This window comes from Triturus cristatus, chromosome 9, assembly GCF_964204655.1.
Source record: "Triturus cristatus chromosome 9, aTriCri1.1, whole genome shotgun sequence".
Lineage (NCBI taxonomy): Eukaryota > Metazoa > Chordata > Amphibia > Caudata > Salamandridae > Triturus > Triturus cristatus.
Genome location: NC_140592.1, coordinates 139,685,194 through 139,706,759, shown reverse-complemented (window position 1 = coordinate 139,706,759; position 21,566 = coordinate 139,685,194). Strand labels below are relative to the sequence as shown.

At 47.5% G+C, this 21,566-nt stretch overlaps 1 protein-coding gene across 1 annotated transcript in view; it reads left to right on the top strand.

The window, feature by feature from the left end:
- The first annotated feature begins 8,557 nt into the window (after positions 1-8,557).
- LOC146797528 (protein Wnt-7a) overlaps positions 8,558-21,566 on the top strand; it is a 122,669-nt gene continuing 109,660 nt past the window's right edge. Inside the window, exons 1-2 of the mRNA XM_085624554.1 lie at positions 8,558-9,226; positions 15,396-15,622. Of these exons, the coding sequence (XP_085480680.1) occupies positions 9,156-9,226; positions 15,396-15,622 (298 nt within the window). The 5' untranslated portion in view covers positions 8,558-9,155. The remainder of the gene's footprint in view (positions 9,227-15,395; positions 15,623-21,566) is intronic.

Here is a 21,566-nt window from a genome sequence, read left to right as displayed (position 1 = left end):
CACGCACACAAGAAGGTGACAGACATTATAGGACAGGGAAATGCACTAGCTGACATTACTGCCCGAACCACAGCCGAGAATAGGTCCACGACCCGCATGTACGTGACCAGGTCACAAACTGAGAAATGGAAGGATGCTAGGGAAACGATTAGGGATATCCAACTAGCCAGCACACCACACAAATTAACTGAATGGGCCCGGGTGGGATTGAAGGACGATGACGGTTGTTGGCGGACTAAAGACTCGAACAAATGGTTGCTACCCGACTCATACTTGATCCCCATGCTGACCATGGCACACTCCCCCGCACACATAGGGTCTGCCCCCATGATCGAACTCATCTCCAAAGTCTGGCACAACGACAGAATACCAGACTCAGCCAAACGTCTGGTCCAACATTGCCTAGTATGCTTCCAACACAACCCTGGGAAAGGAACTGCTGTACCCCGGGGAGGGTTTGGGGTCCCCAATCACCCCTTTGAAGTCCTACAAATGGACTATGTCCAGCTAGAAAGGTGCCAAGGTTTAAAGTATGTACTTGTCGTTGTGTGTGCCTTCAGCAAGTGGGTGGAAGCCTACCCAACCCATGACAACACCGCTATGACTACCGCAAAAGTACTACTGAAGGAATTCTTCCCCCGATACGGCCTTTGTCGAATTTTGTGGAGCGACAACGGCCCCCACTTCGTAGCCGAAGTTATCCAACTCATCTTAAAAGGGTTGGGTGTAAAACAGAAATTCCATGCGGTCTTCCATCCCCAATCTGCAGGCCTGGTTGAGCGACACAATGCCACATTGAAGCTTAAGATAGCAAAAATAGTCGCCACCACAGGACTAAGATGGCCAGACGCTCTCCCACTAGCATTGCTATCAATGCGTTCCACCCCCACCAAACACCACTTAACCCCCTACGAGGTCGTCTTTGGGCGGCCCATGAACCTTTGGACTGCACCAAAACCAACATCTATCCACGACGTCCCGGACGTCCTCATGTCTGACTATTTGTATAACCTAACTAAGACGTTGTCTGTTATCCATCAGCAGGTGCTGCACGCCATTCCCGATGTTTCCAGGGGCCCCGGGCACGACATCCAACCCGGTGACTTCATCTTAGTGCGTAACTTCCAGCGCACCAAGAGTCTGGAGCCCCGGTGGACGGGCCCCCTGCAAGTCCTGATCACCACCCAAACAGCTCTTCGAGTGGAGGGGAAACGCAATTGGCTGCATGCACACCACTGCAAGAAGGTATCACCGACCCTGACAACCACGGACAACATCACCGCCCAAGAGGAACTTCTGGACAAAGACCGACCATCCCTGAGCCGCTGCCCGGATACAGAGACACTTGAATTGATTGAATATCCCGATCCCACTGTGCCATCCAAAGAAGGGTATAACTTGCGACGAAAGGAGAGAACTTCGGCTAAGCAGACCACAGGCTAAGTGGAAATCTCAGAGCGGTAGCCTAGTCACCTCAAAGGCCACCAGGAGAGAAACTAAAACAAAGTCTGTGGTTCTGCCCGCTACCGAGCCTCTTGAAGGTGATGGAAGCGCCCGACATGAAGATGATGGAAGCAACCGGACGTCCGAAGATCCACTACAAAAACCCAAAGACTGACCGAATGCACAGCTTTAAGACAATAGCACTTTTCATTTCCCTTCTCTTTTGCCTTCTCCTCGTGGTCACCTTCTGGATCATGGAGGAGAGCACACCCGCTCATAAGACATTGCTGACCACCGTTCAACCTACCACCACGAAAGAACACCATCTGATCTCACTTTCACCCCAACTCCGAGAAAGGCGTAAGGAGTTCTGGAATAACTCTTTTGTGCAGTTGCTCCACCAACACAATCTTGCCACCAACGCCACTAACTGCTGGATCTGTGGATTGCTACCCCATGCCACTGGGCACTCAATCCCTTTCATCCCTTCACCTTTTTCTGTCCATGGTTCCTGCCTCGCCTGGCTGATCTTCCTGCAGGAGAGCTACAAGGACAATGCCACTTCCGGCAGAACCATGTCACACTTCTACCATGGGTTCTGGCTGAACAAAACTGGTAGAACTTCCGCCCTCTTCTGCCCTCTGAGATCGAACACTTCCTTTCACATGGACATCCCCGCCAAAGAACGAGTTGAAATGCAAGTGTTCAACAATCCAGCCAGACTCACCTTCTCTTACCTCCGAACACGGACGGCCGCCACCCTAACAGTGGCCCTGTCCGTCATCAACATCACTGGATCTGTATGCCTCGAAGGCCTGGGGGCACAGCTGGTGGGCCACAGCTCCTGCCTCATCACCCGAACATTGGACTCAGTTGACCCACCCTCCTTTGTTGCCTCCCCGAATATGTACTTCGTCTGTGGTACTAAGGCCTACACCTGGCTCCCGAAAGGTTGGGGAGGCACCTGCTACATCGCCTTCGTCCTTCCCCCGACATATGTGGCTCCAGCAAACCATCACCGACAGAAACGTGCCAAAGACATTGTACAAGCCGACTCCGCCGGAGCACAGTTCATGGACGCAGTAAAAGGTCTTGTTCCGCTCTGGGGTCCGATGGCAAACAGCCGTGCCATCCGCCACTTAACCCAGGCAGTCGAAACAGCAATGAACATTACAGCTGGCGCCCTCGCCAACAACACCGCTGAGCTTCAGGCCGTCCGCCTGGTGGCTCTTCAGAACCGCCTTGTTCTAGATGTGGTTCTGGCTGATCGTGGAGGAGCATGCCGCATTATTGGGTCCAGCTGTTGTACCTACGTACCAGATAACTCACCCTCAGTCTACAAAGCAATTGAACACCTCCACAGACTGTCCACAGAGGTCCATCAAGAGCAAGAAGAATGGTCGCTGGGGAGTTGGTTTTGGGACACTATTAAAAGTTGGGGATGGAGGCTGTTTTCATTTATCCTAATACCGATTGTGATACTATGTGGATGTTGTTTGGGGATTCAGTGTCTGCCACCTTTATGTTCGCTTTTTATGAACTGCATCTGCCCTAAGACTTTGAACTTTGAAACAGAGCGGATGAAAGCCCTTTATGAGGTGGAAGTCCGCAGTATTATGGGGATAAATCCGAACTAGACAAGCTGGCGAGATATGTTAAAAGGGAGGACTGTGGAAATTTATCTTGCAAACTGAACATTATCTGCGCCATCTTGCCTCTCCCCAGCGCCACGCACAGCGAATGCACGGCCGCCATTTTAGGCACCCCACTCTCTCCCCGCTCACTCTCGATCGCCAGCGCTTTCCCCTGGCGCTGCGAGCATCCCCCGCGCGCCGGCCACCCCCGCTCTCTCATACAGGCCATAAACCCTCTCCTTCTGCGCGACCCTGCTACGGAACCACATCCGACCGACATCCCATACATGGTCATGCCTCTCCTTTGATAACCCCCTTCCTCTGCGCCCCATTGTCCGAACTGGTCCCAGGCCATCACCTAGCCCTGCGGATGCAGTTTATTGCCCCTACTGTAAGGGAAACACCCCGCATCAAAGGGATTACAGTAGATCAAAGCCCCTACCCCCTGAGACCCGGCCGGTTGCACACACCCCCGGGAATTAGCGGAATTCCCTGCTGCGCGATAGCCATCTCCCACTGCGGGTAGGGTGGGAACCTCTACTGTAACTATGTGTGGGATCGGATCTGAGCCGGGGCTTCAGGGGATGTGTTCTTTCATGCATCAAGAGAATCTCAAGAATGTACTATGTGTAATAAAGCAATAAACCGGTGTATAAGAGACCAGGTCTCAGAGATGCGGTTAGAGCACCTCGTGACGATACCTTGCTGTCTGATCTGATGTGTTCTGCTCCGACGGAATAAAACTTTGTTTCCTGCCTTCCAGTCTCCGGCGCCTGCCTCTTTCATTGGTAAATTATCGAGTGGTATGAGAGGCGATTACCGCCGGGCAAATACTTGAAAGGTTATCGACTGAAACTGCCGCTACCATTTAACAGTTACTATAAGCATAAAAACCTTAAAAGGAGTACTTAACATGGCCTTGCTTTACAAGTTAGAGTTCTATATGGTGGGGGAGTCCAGAAAGGCCCTTATTGCCATCAAATATTTCAGGAAACAGGCCACCAGTTGCGCTGATTCACTTTTCATGCACTCAATTAAGGCGGCGTGACAAGTTCGAATATTTAAAATCCGCCAGATTGGACGAAGCCAGTTTATTCTCACTCAGAGGACGCAGATTCAGGCAAATGCACAATATATGAATTAGTGATTCCTCCACTGCTCCGCAAGGTCGGCACTTGGTAACAACAGGCGCTTTATACCCTTGCCCGTAGAGGTGTGCTAGGTTTCCCCAGGTGCCGGTTGCGCAAGGGCTCAAAATCCACAGCTAGGCATATTGCAAAAATAAAGGTTGGGCCTAGTGGGCTTTCGGCCGCCCTGGGGGGGTAGATCGGGGGCCCTTTTTTGGGGTATGGGGGCATTGGTATGCCCCCTCTAGGACGCCCCACCCCTACATATAAAACAAAACAGATATTGCCCCCATTTGCCTCCCAGGGGAAGAGGAAAGACTGTTGTTAATTTTTTGGGGGGGAGGTTGCATGCCCATTCTGGGCAGCCCCCAACCCTACGTATTATTTAAAAAAACCTGATGCCTAGTGGGTTATCTGCCCCAGGGGGCTAGATATGGGGCTTCTGCCCCATCTGCCTCCCTGAAGGGGGGGGGGGGGTGGTAGAAACACTATGGCAATTTTTTCTGGGCAGCCTCCACCCCTATGTATATATAAAAAAAAACGGGTGCTTAGTAGCCTTTCCCCCATCTGCCTCCTGGGGAGGGCAGAAAGACTGTAGCATTTTCTGGGGGTGTGGGGGCATTGGCATGGCCCTTCTGGGCCTCCCCCATCCATGAACTTTAAAAAACATAATCCCTGATACCTAGTGGGCTTTCTGGCCCCTGGGGGGAGCAGATAAGGGGCTGTTGCCCCCATCTGCTTCTGGGGGGGGGGGCTTATAAAGATTGTGGCAATGTTTTTGGGGGGGGGCTTTGGCATGCCTATTCTAGGCATCCTCCATCCCTATGACGAAAAAAAATAATAATAATCCCTAATGACTAGTGGGTTTTCTTTTGCCCCAGGATGCACATCAGCCTTCTGTGGGGAGGGGGGGGGGGGGGTGAGGAACAGAAAGACTGTGGCATTTTTTTGGGATGGTGGGCAGCCCCACCCCATAACTTTGAAAATAAATAATCCCTGGTGCAAAGTGGGCTTTCTGCCCTAGCGGGGAAGTGGGGGGTAGATAATGGGCTATTGCCCCCAATCTGCCTCCCGGTGGGCAGAAAGACTGTGGCAATTTATTTTTTGGGGTGGGGGCATTGGCATGTCCATTCTGGTCAGCTACCAGCCCTATGTATAAAAAAAATCCCAGGTGCCTAGAGGCCTTTCTGCTCCTCCTGGGGTGATTCCCAAGCAGAGATCCACTAGAGAGTGGTGCCATTGGAAAGGGGAGATCCTACCCTTTCTAATGATACCTCTCCATTGTATTTTGGTGCTCAGGGGCTGAGATAGCCCCACGAGCACTGAAACAGTGAAACTGAAACTAAGTTTCAAATTAAATGTAATGACCTCAGCGCGTCATGCACACTATCGTCATTACATTGAAAAAGAAAAATACACCTTTTCCCTCTCTCTGCTCACATATTTGTTCCTACTTTATTTAACAACTACATACAGTCTCAAACTCGTAAGGAGAATTACGTTGTGCAGTGTGCACTATACAAATAAATAAACATAAACTATTTCAGGAAGTGCAATGAGAATAATATAGTTTAGCAATTAAGATGACTGGGTGTGGGTTACAATCTAGGTAGTGGGTATTTGGGTTAGGTGATATCCCCGTTGGGAATATGTGGGTTATGTGAATTTTGTGATGGGTATAATGCAATTGATCTGGCTGGTGAGATTAGGGGTTGGACATTTTTCAAAGGCTGGTGCTGCTTGCAGGATTTTAAAGCGATACCAAAGGGGATGATGGACGGAGCGTTTGAGCTAATCAAACACTCACCCCCAGTCAACTGATCTGGGTTTAATCCATCATCATTCTTTAGCAAAGTTCTGGCTGGACTGTTCCCATGAGGGACAGGGTCAGACTGATTTGCACATGGCCATGTTTGAACTGGGGTGGTGGAGTGAGCTAAAGAATGATGATGGATTAAACCCAGATCAGTTGACTGGGGGTGAGTGTTTGATTTGCTCAAACGCTCCGTCCATCATCCCCTTTGGTATCGCTTTGTTCGCCCTAAATTGGTAGGGTATGCCCAGACGTGGGCCCCTTGCTCACTTTGCCACTGGATTCAAGATAGCCTGGCTGATGAGGGTTATGAACCCGAAACCGGTCTCAGGATGCTTGTTTCCGGTCCAGGGAAGACATGGCTTGGAAGTTCGGGCTGGACTGTTCCCATGAGGCACAGGGTCTGACTGATTTTCATAAGGCCATGTCTGAACTGGGGTGGTGGAGTGAGCTAAAGAAGGATGATGAATTAAACCCAGGTCAGTTGACTGGGGGTGAGTGTTTGATTTGCTCAAACGCTCCGTATCGCTTGCAGGATTTTGGCTGTTACCTGAAAAATAGGAGATTTATTGTACTTCTGATTTGTGGGATTTCCAGAGAACACAGCACATACCCTTGAAGAATATGGACAATACCTAAGTATCTAAATTGAATTTAGAAAGCTGGTGACATCTACTGGGGATGGTGAGGTGCACATTGGCATGGTCCCAGCCTCTCAGGTAAGCAGTTTAACACCAGTTTTCTGGCTTCCTTTTGAATGAGATGTTGAACATGGAGACAGAGCCTCTATATATAAAGAGAATCTGATTTGATTTAATTAAGCTAAGAATAAACAAAGACAAGTGTGGCTCTTCTTAAGTGGTTCTGGGAGGACAGAAGTTTACTTTTGCTCAAAATCCTTAATGTAAATGTAAAAACAAGTGGCAGTGAGAATCTACAAATAAAGGTAAGCCGCATTAATTTTTAAGAACCGATACGCTTATTCCTTTAATGTATGAGGGTTGCGAGCAGGATAAGAATTTTCTCATAACTGGGTTGACTTCAGGCAAGGGTTGATTACCAGGAACTCTGCATTTGTATTACTAAAGCAGCGCCAACTCAGAGGTCGGAGAAGGATAGTAACAACAATTTGCCCTTTGCCTCAGAATGATGGTATTCTATTGAAAACATATGTGAATATTAATTCACTTTTGGGGTCAGATTCATAGTTGTCACAAATTGTGCTTAAAAATAACATGCAGGATACTAAGTGAGCATTGTTTAAACAGGAAGTATTGAGGGAGTATTTTTTTTTTTACTGCATAGCTAATGTTCTGGGTGGATAGCAGTGGGGAGATGTTTTATTTTTCTCATTACTTTTGAGCTGGGCCGCCAGTGCAGCTTTGGCTAAGGTGGTGGGATTAGTCTAAGGTGCAGGGGGTGTATTTCCTGGACGTGGCAAGACAGGTGTCTTGGGCTGGGGTGTATTATGGCTTGAGCCTATGCCGCCTGCCGCCTGGAGCTTCATCTATGGAGACCAGCTGGAGTTGGTGTGTATTGCCCAGCATGGATCTATCCAACTTACACCCTTCTGCTTCACTTAGGGCCTATAGAAAGTTTGATGGACAGGTTTCTCTGTCATAAACTTGGCAGATATTCCTTCTGCCTTGTTACAGGTGCCCAGATATCCTGACCATGTTCCTGACCGAGTAAGGTTGCCAAACTCTACATCATGTCCTTACTCATATAACGGTAGCATGAAACAGTACTGCAGTTTGGAGCACCACTCCTACCACCACACGCATCACCCAGCGATTCCCGCACAGAGCACACCATAAACATACTGTCTGCCAACTATGCACAAAATGTTAGGTAGCCTCTTAGGCGACCAGCCAGCAGAGCGCTTAGGGACCACACCGGCGGTATTAAGCGCTACGCTACAATAGAAAAAGCACCTGCCCAGCCGCGCCCCTAGTGACCGCGCGGCAATGCCCCGTCTGTGGCCCGAAATAAATCAGTTAAAAAGTAAGGGACCGTGCAGCGGCCGCGGACTACAATGGGCTCCTTCATCGCGGGGGCTGCCGGAGACCTTGCCCTCCATTTAACACGGGCAGCCAGATACCATCTAAAGCGATCCTCCCGGGGAAGCAGTTCCCTCAGCCACGCTGAAGAGAGGGGGCTCGCGCCGCTGCTACCGGCCAGCGCGAGGGTGGCCCGCGACAAGTTATGCGGACGCGATTTGTTATTTCTGACAGGGAAATTTTGCGCGCGTCTGCGCGTGTGCGCGCGGGTGGGAGGCCTGGGAAGCGGCAGGTGGGGTGGGCAGGCGCGGGGAGGGACAGTGGGCTAGTCGTGAATACATTACACCAGCCCCCTATCTGAGCGCCGCAGGCCCCCCGCCCTGCCTGACAAGGTATGTCTGCTGAGCGCAGAGCAGACGCCGGGGACGCGCACATCCGCGCATGAAACAACAGGTGGGAACGGAGCGAAGAGGCAGAGACAGTGACGAGGAGGCACCTGGAAGGGGGGCGTCTACTGCGTGGAGGAGGATCGCAGTGATCTAGCGGGGGGCTGGCTGGCTGCAGCGCGCCCAGGTGTGAGCCTCGGAACACTGCACTGTGCCTGGTGCCTGGGGCGCATAGGGTGTCTCGGGAGGGGTGCAGCCCGAGAGTCTTGCAGGCTGGGAGAGTTTTCAGAGGCGCTATCTCTAATTCCATCACGCTTCCCTGGAAATGGTGATTCGGTTATACTTGATCGTGAGCGGGCCGCCAACAGGTGATTGTCAGTTTGCGGCTTCTTGTGTGTAGTGCTCCACTTTGTGCAGCAGCATTAACATCCCGGCACCGGAGAGCACAGACAGGCTGGTGCCGCAGCTTCACTCACCCTCTAAAGGAACTCACGGGGCTGCCCTCCCCGACAATACATTCACAGCAGCAGCGGCGAGCTCAACGTGTGACACGCATACCAATCCGCAACGAGGCGAGCAGAGCAGGCAGCGGGAGCGGCGAGAGGTGGCTGCTCTGCGGGGTGTGCACGCACTGTCTGCCGGGGGCTCGCAGCACAGCGCGGTGCCGGTCAGGGTCACTTGGGGCGCGCTGCAGGGGCACACGTGGAGCACGCACCGAGCTTACCCCTGTCAGGAACACACAGACGAGGAATATGAACAAAAAAACAAGGCGATGGATTTTCCACATTTTTCTCAGTTTGGGGATTGTCTACATCAAAATTGGGTGAGTAACTTTTCCCACCCTCTGCACTGTTGATACAGAATTACAACTATGGAAGAGGCAACACCCTGCATTGTCAGTCATTCCAAGGTGCTATCTATCTATCTATCTATCTATCTATCTATCTATCTATCTATCTATCTATCTATCTATCTATCTATCTATCTATCTATCTATCTATCTATCTATCTATCTATCTATCTATCTATCTATCTATCTATCTATCTATCTATCTATCTATCTATCTATCTATCTATCTATCTATCTATCTATCTATCTATCTATCTATCTATCTATCTATCTACCTACCTACCTGCCTGTCTGTCTCCCTCGCCGCCTATGCTTTGTCTGCATCTCTCGCTTACTGTCAGCAACTTGTTTGTCTGCAGTCTTTCTCTTGCCTGTCTGACCAAGCATCTACCGGTCTGTCTCCCTCTCTGTCATTTTTTACAACTCTAGAAACCAGATACTAGGCCCTGGATGCCTGCATGATTAGGACACAACATAGGCTATAACACGAGACACTGATTTGTGATATGCCTGCTATACACTTCATCATTGTGCCCCTGCTGCAGCAGCACATGCGATGTGGGAGGCGCACCCTTAGGCACCCGGTGTGACCGCTGGCATTCGCCAGGTTTGGATAGCAGTGCTCTGTCCCAGTAAACAGAGCCTTTCACCAAAGGCGCAACGCACTATCTCCCACCGATCTTAACAAAACTCGCGTGTATCTTTAAATGGCACACAGAGGAGAGAAGACATGCACGCCGTGCACGGTAGGAGCCGAAGAGTGGGAAGTACAAACACCATGCAAGTCAAAACTTGCACTCTAAATATCATGCAGGAAGAAAAGCTGCTGCACCGAAGGGGGCATGCGATAACTAGGACTGTCTTATCCGATAATATTTGGACTATCACCTGGGCCTCGGTGCACTGCAAGTTGGGTATCTCGTGCACATCTGTTAAATAATAAATATATAGCCCACAGCACACCCCTCCGAGCATCAACCCAAACCGCGAACACTGGGCCCCCTCTAATGCCAGTATCCTCCCTGCCCCCCCTCCTCTCCCCCACACACCTTTAGCCCCACTTGTCCCGGGCAGGCCCCGGAGCTGCCAGGAGCGGCGCGCGATTAAATTTACGAGCCAGGAAGTTTGGTCACGTTCTGGCGCGAGCCCCACCGGCGCTTTATCTCGGTTTTAATTATAGAAAAAAATGATATGGAAAAAGGCGAGGCCGGGATGGCCGCGGCGCTCGTGCAAACTTTCCTTCCCGCCCCGTTCCCTATGATCGGACGCGTTGATGGTCTTTAACTGGAACGAGCAGAAAGAAAACAAGCGGCCCTGCCCTGTTTGTGCGTTGGGGGCAGCGGCAATATGCTTCCTCTCTGCCTGGATATCAGGTACAGGGCGCGCACCGCACCCCCCGACACGAGGAGGGGCCCAGAGAAGAGAAACAGCAGCCAGAGGCCACAGTGGAGCTCAGCTCGCCCAGCAGCAAACACCCGCCGCATTAAGCACACCGGAGTTATTTCCAAAGATGCCAGAATGCATCACAGCCCTGGCAGCGGTGTGCGTAGGCACCCGAAGACAGGGCAGTGTTGTGGTGTGTATATTGCCATTAGAGGGGAACAGGACAGCGAATCCAGCCAACCAAGGGTCTGACTTTGCCCGAAGACACAAAGCATACGCCGATCTATGGTAAACATTGGCTTATAGTGCGCGCAACAAGCGGCTTTCAAAATATGATAAATACGGTAATTACAAAAACGTGTATTTCTTCAATATTCGTGTTTCAGTTTAGTGTACAGACGGTATCACTGCGCCGAGCGCCATTTATTAAAAATAATGTTTTCTACACATAAGCGTGGAAGCATTTATTATCATATCCCATTGCACTATGACGTTTCCATGAGTTACACGACTTTGGTTCGCCATTGTCACGTGCAGTGTGTATGTATAGTGTCGATATCCATATTAGTTACGGAGCTGAATTGATCAACACTTCAAAGTTTAAATCGTTTAAGACTGTTCAGAGATTTGGCTGCCACGGAAAATGATGCACATAAAAGTAAAGTAATGTGCCCAGGGTCAAGGAATGTGGTCAAGTGTTGGAGCTAAAATGTGGGACTAGGTTCACTGGTTACACATAGAGGGATGCAGCCAAAGGGTCTTACTATCCTTCATTCTTCTGTTCAAAACCGAAGGTCATACCTAGCTTTGTATTGAATTCACTCTGGAGATAAATTAGAACATGTTAGATAAATACATTTATCACATGTTAAATCGACCTGACCCTCTATGAAGAAAAACACAAAGTTTTATGGAAGGGAACACTATTTTTATGTTAGTATCACTGGCTTCACATTACAAAAGAAACAGGCCGATTTCAGGAAGCTCAAAAGGAAAAGTGCGAAAATAACAAAATAAGCTAAAGAAACAGGCCTGGGACACCCCACAAAGTATGTTCTCCATTTACAGGCCTTCAAACCTGCAGGTCAGATCATCTGTAGATACGCTTTCCCATACATGTTCTGTGACTCAAAAGCACCCCCCTTTCAATAATATGTATAAACTCGAAGGCCTGGGATTAGCAGATTTTATTTAAAAAAAGTTAAATATGGAGGAATGGGGCACTTGTCAGTGAAGTTGTGCTCATCTGATTTAGCCCCTCAGTTGAAACATACTTAATCTGGAGAAATATAGGCGATGTCTGGTGCAACTTAGGTTTCAACTGCTCCCTTTAGTAGGTATTAATAAACATTTACTGCGGAGAAAATAAGGAGACATCAGAAGCAAGCAAAATGCTCTCTGGCCACGTATCAGTGAAATAAAAAATATTCTGTCTAAACAACATCAGGAGATACCGGAAGGAGCTCAGATTTACACTGGGTGTCTGCAACTATAATCATAAGGAAAATCAGGAGCCATCAGAAGAATCTCGGATCACAGAGGTCACCTCTAACTCTGGTCAGAATGCCTTGGTTTGGAGTGAACTAAGAGATGAATCGAGCAGTCCAGCTGAACACAGACCGTTTTTAAAATCATTCATAAGCGTTGGGCACAATCATGAGGCGCCCAAAGTAACTGGGATTAACACTGGGCATCTTTAGCCATAATCCTTCTGTTTTGCTCGGAAGAAAATCCGGGGGTTCCCAAAGCATCTTTATGGTTATCCCGTGCCAATGAAGTTCACAAGTATTTGCCTAGTTGCATCTTCAAAATGTTTTAGACATTTCCACCATTGCCCCAGTTCACTTTTTTGTGTAAAAACTGTGAATACTTGGTTGCAGTTTTACACAAAAACGCGAACTGGGGCATTGTTAAAGCATCCCTTGTCAATAGTTTGATTCCACTACATGTGTCAGTGTGTGAGGGTAGCAGGAGCGTGATACTCTGCAAGGGGGTTTGGTCAAGGGACATTATCTGAAAGCCGCAGGTTCACAACCCAAAGTCATGACATTTTTCCGATACCCCTCTGGAGGCATTCAAAAGTGCTCACGACATCCATCTTCTCGAGCTGGAGTTTGATGGCATCGCACGTATCTCGGTCTGGACAGTGGTCGAAGTGCATTAAAAAAAAGTATGGGAACCATGATGGTGTGCGCAATGGGGGCGGGGTGAATGAGCGTTAGGGCAGGGTCAAAGGTGCGGCTAAAAAACATAAAATATTCTGTAACTTTTTTAACTATAAGGCTTCAGATAAAAAAGTGCTGCCAAAATATAGATTTTAAAAATACCCTGCCTGTAAATAGTGCATTTTTATGTCTGTCCTTTAAAAGCACACACTTCACAGCTCAGCTGGTAACTCCCAGCGCTACCGCTCAAAAAGAATAAAGCTGTGTCATCAGGAAGCCTCAAGTGATTCCATCAAGTAAAGCCAATACTGACTTCCAAGCAGCCTTTACACATGGAGAATAACCAGTTGTGCACATTTACATTTCTGTCAGGGAAGCAGGTACCCTGACACGAAGGCTTGTATAGTTGTCTGCCCCTTCCACGGTTCCACAGCACAGGACACTCCTTGAAGTACACTTCAGCGGAAGCATTTCAACTGTTGGAATTATCTGTCTGGTACGGTTGTCTTTTCACAAAAAGTAGGGGAACCGTTTTTCTTAAATTAAGAAAGTATGGCGCATTGTGCCCATCGGATCCTGCATGCTTTGACCACTGGGTCTGGGTCTTTACCAGGACGTGGCCTCAACGTCCGTAGCAGTAGAGGCATTCAGGCTTACCTACAGGTCCCTATACGTCAGTGGCACATCAAGGGTGCTATGAGCCATAAAGCCGCAAGGGAAGTGGGTTTCTAGCACCGTGCTCGGGTAGTAAAAGCCATATCTGGCTTTCCTGGACTCTGGTGCCATTGCACATGCTGCACCACTGCTAGCTATGAATCTGATATATGTGTACATGAATGTGATCTAGAATGCATAAATGTTCTAATGTTGTCTTTTCAAGGGTTTGTGCTGTGTTTATGCTTCTCTATGGCTGACTTTCAATAATGTGGTACATCAATACCCATTAATGAATGAATGAATGAATGAATGAATGAATGAATGAAGAGATACTTATAAAGTGTAACTGCTGCTTCAGAAGATGTGTCCTGGCGCTTACCCACAAAGTTCATTTTGTGTCTTAATGCTGATACTTACGTACAGGCCAGCTGACAGCTCAACTTTCTTCCAACCAGCGCACGCCTCATGGTATTGTGGGCTACCCATTAACTCATGTACTTTAACACTTCATCATGAGCATAAAGCGCTATATTATGCATATGAAATACAATACTTTCTGCAGGTGATTTAAAATCGCCTTTCCCATGTCTTATCTTCTGACTGTTATTTCATTTGTGAGTATTTTTTTAATGTAAAGTTATTTAAAGTTCATTCGTCCTCCCAGTGTTAAAACTCTATAATGAGATCATCTATGAATGCATGTTTCAGTTTCTTGATTTCCTCGGACACATAAGGCACTCTGATGACCTGCCAGGCCAAGTTTGAAAAGCCCTTAAATAAGTAAATAGATACAGGAAAGGTAAGCTAATGTTGACGGTAGAGCCCCTATCTCTGTTACTTTTCTAAATATATGCTGAAATAAATTGTTCTCCATAGTCTAGTACGGTATAGGAGCACCACTTCTCCGTAGTAGCAACTCAAGTATACATATGTGCTGCTCTCAGAGCTCCTGCTTCTGTGTTGAATTGGCCGAGGAACCCTCCGCTCTAACCCTGGAAAGTTGGACATTATTTCCAGCATACTGGGGAATTCCCTGTGTCCTGATTGGATAGTCCCACCTTACTTAAGATCCACTTGTCCAATCCAAATTTACTCCATTGAAAGCATTTGCAAAGGAGGAATGAGGCAACAGGGGTACATTTTAGATGATGTAGCACACATTTTCTCTAATGAAAGGCATTGTGAATGAAACATAAAGCAGTGGATGCAAATCTGAGCTGGCCCGGCCATCTCCTCACCTGCCTCAGAACACAGTTGTGAGAATTGAGCAATTATTGTCTGCCTTATCTTGGGGATTCAGGTCAGAGCAGCCCCTTTATGAGGCATGGTACCAGTCTCCCCAGTAGTCAACCCCCTTGTCACAGTTGTCTCCCTTTGCGTTTTTGAAAATTCGTGAAGCTTTCGATCACCCAGGTTTTAAAGTGCTATTCCAAGTGCCGGTCCTAACTTGACGAGATGTTCAGCAAGAGAGCAGTGAGGCGCAGATCTCACATTTCTTGGAGATTTATTGGATTTCTTGGGTGGACATGCCTTCAAGGCCTTGCAGGTGCGCATGAGCTTGATTGAGAATGGGGAAGGGGGTCAGAGAGGTTTCTAGGACTGGATCTCGCACTGCATGTGGACTGTACTTTATCACAGCACATCTGAGTCGTGGTGCTCACTGTAGCTCAGCACCGGAGGGCACAGCGATGTGATTGGTTGGTTCCAGGGAACATTGGTAGATAATTCTTGAGGTCCTTTTAAGTAATCTCAGTGATACTTAATTGAGATGTCACATGCTACGTGTAAACGTCTATTGTTTGGAAGAGCCATTCTGCAGTGTTTTAATAGATTTCCAGCTGTTTTATTGCTTAGCATCACATCTCTCATAAACAGCACTGCAATGGTCCATGCCTGTTCACAGCAGGATATTAACTATGGCTTCTCTTTCCCCCCAGTGGCTTCTCCTCGGTGGTGGCTCTGGGGGCCAGCATCATCTGTAATCGTATCCCAGGCCTGGCCCCCAGGCAGAGGACCATCTGCCAAAACCGGCCAGACGCCATCATAGTGATCGGAGAGGGGGCTCAGATGGGCATCAATGAGTGCCAGTTCCAGTTCAGAAATGGGCGCTGGAACTGCTCGGCCCTGGGCGAGAGGACCGTCTTTGGAAAAGAGCTGAAAGTGGGTATGTTACCTGTTTCTGTAGTCCTGGAAGGCTGGGGTTTGATGTCTCAGCTGCCTAACTTTGGTGCAAATATCCTAACTGATCTATTGGAACATTTTTACAATCTTACATTTTGTTCTGTCTACCTATAATGTAAAACACTTTATTTTGGAGGCCTCTAAGCACCCCAATATATAAAAAAAGCCAACCACTGCCGGCCCCACTGACAAATGTTTTTTCAATGAGTAGGTGTGACTTACTTCAGAAATTTCAGGAGTAAGACACCTGCTTACAGAAAAACCTTTGTGAAACAGACCATAATTACTTATCCATCTTCAGGGTGACTGATATTGGAATAAGCATCACACAGCGGTAAGGAGTCTTTGTAAATCCAGGGGTTCACACATTTTCCCATGCAGTCGAAATGCACTGGCCAATCCTGGACTTTTGAAAAGGGATATTCGATGAGCTTCGAAACATAAGTCAGCAGAAATTAGTGAATTAGATATATGTTTGAATCTTTGGTTTCCCTCAGTTTCTGTTGGTTCCACATACCTCTCTTTTGGGCATCATTGATGGGTAGTTGTGATTGCTAACATTGGTAATTCTCTAGTGCTATTTAAAAAGTCAATTTTGGAGGCCATACGTGGCCATGTAACAGAGTTTGTTCGGCCATTATGCTGCACATCTGTGGGATGTACAGACCTGCACACCTCGGTGGTCCTTCTGTAGTGTCTTCAAGTCACTCTGCACTGCGCGTCTCGTCTTGTCACTGTTGCTGAACTACTGTAATGAGGATAGCTCGGTGAGTACACATGACTTACTAGAACTGCAGGGACTATGGGTTTGTCTCCTATGCTGAAATCTGTGACGTTCTCTTCTGTAATGCAGATAGTACTGTACCCAGTGTGACTTTCACTCCTGTTGCAGTTGTTACCACACAGGGTTGCATCTTTGATTCATATGCTGCAGGTATTACCACACGAGCCAGTGGCCTTTGTGCCAATGCAGGTGGCAGTACAACACGAGCCATGGCCATCCCCTTATATGCTGCATTGATTACTACACGAGGGTCTGGCCTTCACTACTAGGCTGCAATTAGTACTACTTAAGATCCAGTTGTGGTCATTTCTTTGCTGCATTTACTACAGTTTAAGAAAGTGTCCCTCACGCCAGGAGCATAGCCAGTGTGTCATAGGTCCTAGTCCAAGGAAGGAAATAGGGTCCCTGCTGCTGTTTGAGTTGTGAAACACAACAGTCATCAGACTACAGTGGGCCCTGGCCCACTGCACCTGGTGCGCCAATGGAAGCTACGCCCCTCTTCACTCGTATGCAGGAGTTATTACCGTGCAACCCTGGGGTAATCCCTTCTATGCTCCAGGTAGTATTGCACACAGTGTGGTTTTAACACCTATACTGCAGTTAACATTGCATGATACAGGAACCTTCCCTCCTATGCTGTAATTAGTACCACATAAGGAGGTTGCCTTCATCCGTATGCTGCAGTTAGTACTACACACTCAATTACAGCAGTGCTTATAGCACAAGCCAGTCACCTTCACTCTTCTGCTGCAGTTAATTCTGCAAAAAGCTGTGGCCTTTTCCCCTATGCTGCAGTTATTACTGCACAAGGCTTTAGCTTTCACTTTTATGCTGCAGTTATTACAGCACAAGGCTGTAGTCTTCGCTCATATCCTGCAGTTATTACAGCACAAGGCTGTGGTCTTCACTTATAAGCTGCAGTTGTTACTATACACACCGGTGGCCTTCACTCGTAAACTGCAGTTATTACTGCACAAGAATGTGGCCACTACTTGTAAGCTGCAGTTATTACTGCACAAGAATGTGGCCACTACTTGTAAGCTACAGCTTTTACTGTGCGGGGCTAGGACCTTCACTTGTAAGCTGCAATTATTACAGCACAATGCTGTGGCCTTCTCTTGTAAGCAGCAATATTTACTGCTCCAGGTTGTGGCCTTCACTCGTTAGCTGCAGTTATTACTACACAAGACTGTGGCCTTTGATCGTGAGCTGCGGTTATTGCTAAACAAGGCTATGGGCTCCTCTAGTATGCTACAGTTATTACTGCACAAGACTGGCATCCACTCGTAAGCTATAGCCATTACTGCACAAGTCTAGGACCTTCACTTGGATAGTGCAGTTAATAATGTGCATGGCTGTGGCCTTCGATCTTGAGCTGCAGTTATTGCTAAACAAGGCTATGGGCTCTACTAGTATGCTGTAGTTATTACTTACTGCACAAGGCTGTTGCATTCACTTGTATGATGCAATTATTACTGCACAAGGCTGTTGCATTCACTTGTATGCTGCAATTATTACTGCACAAGGCTGTTGCATTCACATGTATGCTGCAATTATTACTGCACAAGGCTGTGGTCTTCACTTGCATGCTGCAGTTATTACTGCAGAAGGCTGTGGCCTTCACTCGTGAGCTGCAGTTATTACTGCAGAAGGCTGTAGCCTTCACTCATGAGTTCCATTTATTACAGCACACGGCTGTGACCTTCATTGTAAGCTGCACTTATTACAGCACAAGGCCGTAACCTTCACATGCAGTTATTACTACTCAAGGCTGTAGCCTTCACTCGCGAACTGCAATTATTACTGCCCAAGGCTGTGGCCTTTACTGGTAAGCTGCAGTTGGTACAGCATAAGGCTGTAGCCTTCACTCTCAAGCTACAATTATTACTGGCCAAGGCTGTGGCCTTCACTGGTAAGCTACCGTTTTTCCTGTGCAAGGCTGAGGGCTTCAGCCGTAAGCTGCAGTTATTACTGCACAAGGCTGTGGTCTTCACTTGTATGCTGCAGTTATCACTGCACAAGGCTGTGGTCTTCATTTGCATGCTGCAGTTATTACTGCACAAGGCTGTGGCCTTCACTTGTATGCTGCAGTTATTACTGCACAAGGCTGTGGTCTTCACTTGTATGCTGCAGTTATTACTGCACAAGGCTGTGGCCTTCACTTGCATGCTGCAGTTATTACTGCAGAAGGCTGTGGCCTTCACTTGCATGCTGCAGTTATTACTGCACAAGGCTGTGGCCTCTGTGGTCTTCACTTGTATGCTGCAATTATTACTGCACAAGGCTGTGGTCTTCACTTGTATGCTGCAGTTATCACTGCAGAAGGCTGTGCTCTTCACTTGTATGCTGCAGTTATCACTGCACAAGGCTGTGGTCTTCACTTGCATGCTGCAGGTATTACTGCACAAGGCTGTGGTCTTCACTTGTATGCTGCAGTTATTACTGCACAAGGCTGTGGTCTTCACTTGTATGCTGCAATTATTACTGCACAAGGCTGTGGTCTTCACTTGTATGCTGCAGATATCACTGCAGAAGGCTGTGCTCTTCACTTGTATGCTGCAGTTATCACTGCACAAGGCTGTGGTCTTCACTTGCATGCTGCAGTTATCACTGCACAAGGCTGTGGTCTTCACTTGTATGCTGCAGTTATCACTGCACAAGGCTGTGGTCTTCACTTGTATGCTGCAGATATCACTGCAGAAGGCTGTGGTCTTCACTTGTATGCTGCAGATATCACTGCAGAAGGCTGTGCTCTTCACTTGTATGCTGCAGATATCACTGCAGAAGGCTGTGCTCTTCACTTGTATGCTGCAGTTATCATTGCACAAGGCTGTGGTCTTCACTTGCATGCTGCAGTTATCACTGCACAAGGCTGTAGTCTGCACTTGTATGCTGCAGTTATTACTGCACAAGGCTGTGGTCTTCACTTGTATGCTGCAGTTATTACTGCACACGGCTGTGGTCTTCACTTGCATGCTGCAGTTATCACTGCACAAGGCTGTGGTCTTCATTTGCATGCTGCAGTTATTACTGCACAAGGCTGTGGCCTTCACTTGTATGCTGCAATTATTACTGCACAAGGCTGTGGTCTTCACTTGTATGCTGCAGTTATTACTGCACACGGCTGTGGTCTTCACTTGCATGCTGCAGTTATTACTGCACAAGGCTGTGGTCTTCACTTGCATGCTGCAGTTATCACTGCAGAAGGCTGTGGTCTTCACTTGTATGCTGCAGTTATCACTGCACACGGCTGTGGTCTTCACTTGTATGCTGCAGTTATCACTGCAGAAGGCTGTGGTCTTCACTTGCATGCTGCATGTATTAGACCACGCAGATGTGGCCTTCACTCATTAGATGCAGTCAATGACACTCAAACCTATAGCTTTCAGTTCTGTATGCAATGTACACTGAATCAGAAGCGTCCAAACTAAACCAATTCGCAATCAAAAATGGCTTTGGGCTATCTCTTAACTAAAATGTTTAGGAGTCATTCTGAGACTGAATCCGAGTCAGCTCCAAATACAGCCATTTACAACATTTTACCAAAAGGCGGTCTCACCTGTCCCTTACAATAGTCATACAATTCTTTGACGGGACAATCATGGAAGAGATTTACATCAATTTGATTAGTTTGTCTAGGCTGAGATTTTAGCGATGCCTGTGACATAAAGGCATGTGTGTGCATCTCTGACATCATTGCCAACCTCACAAAGGGCCAAAGCAGTGAAGGTTAAAAAAAACAGAGAGAATTAAAAGAGCCCTGCATTGCAGCATCACACATTACCTCAGCTTCTTAGGACAGCAAATGGCTTACAGCCAGTCACCTGCAATTCAGCAGCTGGACACCAGTGATGCTAAGCCACCAGACTTAAAAGCTCCAGGCCTGGCTAGTACAGCTCCTAAAACTCCTATTCTGCGTCGTCGGGTCATTATCCTGAAGACTCAGCTATACAAGCGGGCCTTGATATAAGGAAGCTGTATTTAGACTGTTTTTTTATATCTTTGTGGATTTTCCTTCTGGTGCTATTTGTGATTACTCTTTAGGGGTAACCTTCTGAAACCAGTGTTTCGGCTAAGACAGATCGCCTACCTTTTGGAAGGGGCTGTTATTACATTAAGAAGTTTAAGCATTGACTTCTACACCCATCCCTGCGTAAGCGGCAGACTGTATCGAAGCACATTCCAAAGGAAAAGGGACCCAAAGTGTTCCGGTTATTTGTTGCAGATCTGAATGTTTGGAGCAAGGCCCCTTCCTTTCAGAGTCTTCTTCTGCTGCCTGTAGTGTTGCTCACAGAATCCATTTCCACCTCTTCTAATCTTGTCAATTACTCCCTTTAAGGAAAGTCAATTGTAGACTTGGGTCCTTTTCCTATGAAGATGCAGATTACATGCAAATCCACCCATGTGTCAGTTACTTGCATGAATATATCTCTCCCTAGAGCATGCTTGTCCTGGAGAGTGACACATGGTCTGCATTTTCCCAGAACAGTTCTCGTAGTCCCACACCATCTGCTTACCCTAAATACTCTTCTGGTATGCATTACATTGCCAACCTACTTCATCACAATGTTTCCTCCACAAAAGGTGCAAAAATACAGAGTATCCAAATTGGATCATGATCCTCTAAGCCTTCCTTCAAATTCAGCAACTCAGACACATCCTCCCTCACATTCCTTCAGGCCTCCCCCATGCCGTGAATTTGGGCTTTTTGGTCTCTTTAAAGTAGACTATTTTAATGCATTGTATTCTGGTCTTCCTGATTAAAAAGTTGTTCAGAATGCTGTTGACAAACTGATCAGGGTTATCAAAGAGCATGGCCCATCCACCCTTGTAATGAAAAGTTTTCAGTGACCCCTCCTACTTCCAGAATCACCTTTCCCTGCTCTTCCTCACCTCTAATTGTCTCTCAGGAATTCACAATCACACCCATAAAAATGTTTGCTTTGCAAACAACATACTAGTATCTATCTTCCAACTTCTAAATATGTAAGTGGTATGAATGTCCACCTCGCTTCCCTGAACTGTAGGCCACAGAACCACCTGTTTCTTTATGTGCAAGGTCACTGTGTCATACCATCTTAAAGGAAATTTGCTCAAGAATCAACTATTCCAGTGATCCCTGGCCTGGTGTCTCTGGCTTTCA